This window comes from Rosa chinensis, chromosome 3 (genome assembly GCF_002994745.2).
Source record: "Rosa chinensis cultivar Old Blush chromosome 3, RchiOBHm-V2, whole genome shotgun sequence".
NCBI classification, from domain to species: domain Eukaryota; kingdom Viridiplantae; phylum Streptophyta; class Magnoliopsida; order Rosales; family Rosaceae; genus Rosa; species Rosa chinensis.
The window spans coordinates 21341963-21347858 of record NC_037090.1 but is presented as its reverse complement, the minus strand read 5'-3'; the positions used below and the strand labels follow the sequence as shown (position 1 = coordinate 21347858).

The 5896-nt window shown below is 40.4% G+C and overlaps 1 protein-coding gene across 1 annotated transcript; it reads right to left on the bottom strand.

The window, feature by feature from the left end:
* Positions 1–3824: 3824 nt before the first annotated feature.
* On the bottom strand, positions 3825–5546 carry LOC112194848 (probable aspartyl protease At4g16563). The gene has a single exon (XM_024335085.2). The coding sequence runs from the start codon at positions 5407–5409 to the stop codon at positions 4036–4038; it is 1374 nt and encodes a 457-aa protein (XP_024190853.1). The 5' UTR covers positions 5410–5546; the 3' UTR covers positions 3825–4035.
* Between the last annotated feature and the right edge of the window lie 350 nt (positions 5547–5896).

Sequence of the window (5896 nt, the reverse complement as noted above, 5' to 3'; positions counted from 1 at the left end):
TCATTTTATACTTTGGTACTTCATTTTTTAAATAAATCACTTTAGTACCTCAACTTATCATTTCTATATAACATTCATACACTCTGTTACTAACACCGTTAACTCAAGTGCTACATGACTTTTTCTATGGGTGTTTCCGTCCATTTACATTTTTCCCTGCCCATGTCTATTAGTCAGCGATTCAAAGACTGGGAATCATCGGTCGTTCTTGTGCTTTCTCTGTTATGGAGGTTGTTAATCTATTTGAATTCATGAATATTAGTAGTACACAATTTTAGTAGTAGTAGTGTGACACTTCATTCCTTATAATAGCACCCTAGGTACGTAATTGTAGTAGCACAATCATGGACTTAGGGAGGTTTTTGCATTGATAATACAAAGGCAAGTCTCATGATTCTCATCCAATCGACTGCATAAAACAACAACCCTTTTAAGAGGAGGCTGACCAAAAATAGAAAACAAAATTGCAGTACCCAGATATTCAATCCCAGGTCCCCAATGAAACTAGCTATTAGATCATTACCTGGCATATACCAATCAACCACATAGTCAAAAATGAGTACAGAGAAGGGCGAGTCCCAGAAGCTAGTCCCATTTATGGTAATAACCATCCATTTACAATATATTAATGACAGAAATGACACATTTTGGAGAAAGTTATAACTTTTGGAGGGAACTAGTTGATCTAGTGAAAGCTATGAGATTTTTAGAGGGAAAACATTAAGGGACGAAAACACCTATAGAAAAAGCCATGTGACATTTGAGTTAACGGTGTTGGTAACGGCGTGTATGAATGTTAAATAGAAATAATAAGTTGTTGTACCAAAGTGATTTATTTAGAATACGAGGTACCAAAGTGTAGAATGAGTTTAAGTTGGGGTACTCTTTGTAACTTTTTCCCTTATACATATACTACATAAATTCAACGGTTAAAAAAAAAAATTCAGAATATATACGTTATTATTCTGAAATACATAAAAATTTCGGTTATATAGTTATAGCTGTGTGAGTATTTATTATTTAAGACCTCGATATTGATATTTGGTCATTGCCCTTTTAGTCTTTCAATGAAACCATGAATAAGATAGTCTTTTTTTTTTTTTTGGTTACAAGGAAGGCTATAAGCTTGAAAAACAAACTAAGCTACCATGATAAGAACCTCTTTATCTTTTTGAAGTCTTCGCTTGATAGGATAGTCCTTTTTGAATGGTTCTTTTTCTAAGTTCTAACGTGTAATCTGGGTGGAAGTTTTTGGTGCTTGTCCTAATGGGGGAACTGGAGAAAAGGACTAGTACCCACCAAGATCATATGAAGAATGGGCTTGTAATAATTATTGCATGAAAGAATGATAGTTGTCTTGACTTGGCAGAGTAGATGAGAAATAGGAGGCTATTAGGAGCTGGTATATCAAACAATTTGTCGAGTTTGATGTGGTCCTAAATTGCAGTTACCAGATCATCTGTATTTCCTTGTTTGATGAGTTACTCGCAGCAAGACAAACACAATAGACATTTCGACTCCTTGCCTTGCCTGGTTTATCATATTAATTATGATCAAATGCTACCACATAAAGTACAGCTGTGTAATGTGCCTATCAATCTACCTACAAGCACATTTATGTCTGTATCTAGGCTAATCAAACTTGTGTTTATGTTCTTATCTAAATTCTAAATTTGAGTTAGGTAGTGTAGCAGAGAGGTTTAACCAAATAAAAGAATCAAGCGGTCAAGCCTGCGTGCGAATTGAATAATAAAGCGAGCAATATTATGAGCTACATTAATACATTTTGTTGATGGTACCAAATATCTTTGGAATGATAAGACACTCCACCAGAATCTTAATCACTCTATAATTATTCTCTCAACAAGACTCCATTGATTTTAAGGATGCTGCTTCCAAGTAATTGGGGTAAAGTAACCATCGATTGCGAACTCTATGCCTGCCTAAAGGAAATGAGTTCCATAACTAAGACAGAGATGTCACAAGCCTAAGCCTATTAAATACATTATGTTGTGCAAAATAAATTATTGTAAAGTAAAACAACCATATGTTGAGGGGGATTTTGTGAGGGTCTAAGGCGAGTAATCCCTAACCGGTACATGGATTAGAAATCTCATATATATTGTAACAGAGATTGGAGTGGATCTAGAGTACTCTGTCATCCTAATGGAAATAGGAGATCCACGATTTGGGGTGGTTAATCCCTAATTTACAATAGAGTAGGGTGGGTTTATGGTACGTATGTAATCTCCAAGGAGGGTAGCTAGGGATATTGAATCCCAATATCAATTTTTCAACTCTTTCCACCATACTCACATCTTTAGATCTGACAAAAATGATGAAATTTTTGATAGTTTTGTTGTTATTTCAATTATCACTTCTAATGTGAATGCAAAACCACAGATTACTGCACCTTCTAAGAGAAAAGAAGATCAAAGTGCCCTCTCAAACATGTGCAGACAACTGCGTAGACTTATGTTCATGCTTTACATGAGTCAATTACATGTGAATTCCACATTTGTGTTTGACGGGTTCATCATACACAAACCGAATAATTGATCAGTCACAACTCTGTCCTACATATTCAGCACTGCAACAACAAAACTGCTGAAAGGCCCCATCGCCAACTGCAAAAGAAATGCATCTGCCGGTGGTCTGGGAAACTTCCAAACATCTGCCAATCAACTTCATGACAGCGTTGGTACAGTTCGTGGCGATAACCAAATAATGGTATAGTTTTTGTTGCTTTGAGTTGTATTGGATTGACTAGAGTTTAAGCTTAATTTTGATGTTATGCGATTGATAATTGTTAGTTCGACTTTTGTCCAATTGAGTTATGCTATATTGTTTTTCATTTTATATAATAGTTAATGTAGCATAAAAACCAACATATTAGAAAATTTTATTAATTGATGTGGATGTATCACGTCAACTGTCACATAAAATGAGTTGCATGTGATATTTAAAAAACTGATTCATCTATCATTACTTGTTGCGTAATTATTGGTGTTACATTGAAGTTTGTAATTTTTCTATTAAACTTTATCTAATGAAATTAATGAATTTGATAAAAAAAAAAAATGTACAATGTACTCAGTACCCACCAAGATTTGGTTATACTGATTGAAAAATGAGATAATATAATAGGATTTTGAATGCTAGCTGCCTAGCCGTTTTACATGAATTGGTAGCAGTTATAGGAGTAACATTTTAGTAATTGCTCGTACAATTAAGATAACACAAATTATGGAGTTGGGACCAAAGGGCAGCTAGACAATTTTTTTTCTTTTTTAATTTTCTTCCTCCAAAACACATAACAACTCATCAACAATGACAGGAGAGGACTCAGAACCCTCTCCTTTTCATCTTTCATTTTCTTTTCTCCTTTTGTTTTAGTACAATATGCTAAATAGGACATCATCTTGACTTGATCGCAGTTGTACTTAGAATATGTAGCACGAAAAGAGAGAGAGATAGAGAGAGAGAGAGAGAGAGAGAGAGAGAGTTAGGGGAGTGTAGTTTGTTAATTAAAATAAGAGTAAAATTGTCATTGATGTTTAAATTTGGTAAATAGAATTAAAAACTTGTTAGTGAAGTAAATGGATAATTTTTAGGCTGAAATTGTATAAATAGTCAATATCCCTTTATTTTAAGAATTTTTGTTATCAAGCACAGTGAATTTAATTTGCAGATGTAATCATAATTTAAGATTTTAAATATTAAGGGTTTGACTTATAATGTAAGGTTTTATAACGGCTAATTCCTCCTTAGTGCAGTCAGCATGACACATATATCCTCACTTTTCCACCACAACAAAGTGCTCATTGTGCGTATCTTTATTTTCAGCCTTTTCTCCTTTGAAAGAAATATCAGCAGGAAAATCCTAAGACACCGAAAACAGAAAGCGAGAAATTCCTTTTGTTTTGTGATAAATCATCACAAAATTTTCAAAGTTATTATCTTAATTCTTAAGCTATAATCTATTTAGTCAACCAGTAGAAATAAATAAATCCGGGCTCTCTCTCTCTCTCTCTTTCACTTTTTACAGCTCTGTTGCCTAAACCCGAACCTATCGTGCGCCAAATCGTACTCGACGTAAAAATTCTGCTGCTGGAAACTCCCCAAAATAATCGCGGGCCCACTCGGCAAGCTGGGCCCCGCCACCCCGTCCGTGACGATGGTCAAGCACACAACGCCGCCGCTGGTGACCAGAGCGAAGTAATTGCTCAACGGCAATGCCATCTTCGCACCGCCCTTGAATTGGAAAACCAGCTCCGGGAAGTCCACCGTTTTCTCCTTGGAGATATCAAAGCACGGCTTCAACCCGGTCCCGTTCTCTATGTCCTTGGCCCGGGTGTACTGCACCATCTGCGCCGCGAACGCCTCCGCCACCGCCTCGAACACCGGCCTCTCCATGAAAGTGAACGTCGACCCGGAGTCCACGATGGTCCCGCCATTGTCGTCGGCCCCCGGAACCAAGTACTTGTACGGTATCTTGACGTGTTTTTTCCCGACGACGACTTTGCGGAGAGCGAGGTAGTAGTACTCGCGGTAGGCGGAGTTGGAGGCGCCGGGGTTTTTCTGGAAAGGAGTGTAGCTGACGCCACCACTGTCGTCATGGTCGTCGGAGGTGGAGCCGCTGTAGAGAACGAGGTCACTGCTGACGGGGGTGTCGTCGAATCTGCGGGAGACTAGGCAGTAGGAGAATTTGGAGAGTCCCATTTGGACGGGGAGGGATTCCTGGCCGCGTCCGAAGCCGGCGATTCCGGCGGGTTGTCTGATCGAGAGGATTGAGCAGCCGACGAGGAAATCGGGGACGGTTTTATTGGGTAAATCGAGGGACTCGGAGAGCAAAACTCCGGCGGTGGCGCCGGAGCCGTACTGGATTCGGTACGTCGGGCAGGCCTGGGAGGAGTTTGGACATTTGGTATTGATTTGCGGGCCGAAAATCCAGGCGCATTTTGGGTTTTTGCAGCCGACGATTCGGGAAGTGGAGGAGAGCCTGGGGATGAAGGTGGGGATGTGGGTGGGGTCAATGTTGGGGAAGACGCAGCTGGAGCAGCTATAGCGGGAGGTGCAGGGGAACCAGACGAGGCTGCTGCCGGTGTCCATGACGAAGGTGGAGGTCTGCGGCGGCGTGCCGAAGCTGAGGGGAATGGAGTAGCCGCCGAAGCTGCGGGGGTAGAGAGGGACTTTGGTGGTGGAGGAGTTGGAGTGTTTGGGGCGTTTGAGGTGGTGGGCGCGGGAGAGTGAGGCGGAGGAGAGGAGGCTGACGGTCTGGATTGGATCTGAGGAGGACTGGTGTGTGGCGAGTAGGGAGAGAGGAAGTGTGAGTTTGGATGAGAATGCGAGGTGGAAAAGAGAGAAGAGGGAAATGAGAGAGAGGAGGAGGGGATTGGGAGTCGCCATGGAGTTGTGAGTTGTGAGGGGTCTGAGTGGGGAAGAAGAAGAAGAAGAAGAGATGGTGGTGGGTTTCAGCGTATTGTTTGCTTTTGAGCAGCTTCTTTAATATTACTGAGGAAGAAAGGGCCAAAGGAGGAACAGAATCAAGTTCGATTTGGGCAACGTAGTCTGCCCTTTTTGTTGGAATAATTTACAGAGGGTGCCCACCATGGCGCTGTCCTCCTCCGGTTGAGCAGTGGGTTTACAGTCAGACCCCTAAATTACTGCTAAGCCCAACCATATTGACAACATTAAGTGTGTTTAGTGTCAATGTGTCATTATGCAATGAGGCTTGGCAACTGGTAGATGCCTAGATTGGGAGAGGCGGCCTGAGTCATTAATCAATTGTATGTGAAAGATGATTTGATTTGAAATGTCTTGTTTTTGAACTACGATTAGAGGTCTTTGAACAATGAAATTAACAAGAGCATAGGGAATTAAGATCAGATTAGTT

What these genes read in the sequence shown, in the direction of transcription:
- LOC112194848 (XM_024335085.2), bottom strand. Translation starts at nt 5,409, where the DNA reads ATGGCGACTCCCAATCCCCTCCTCCTCTCTCTCATTTCCCTCTTCTCT.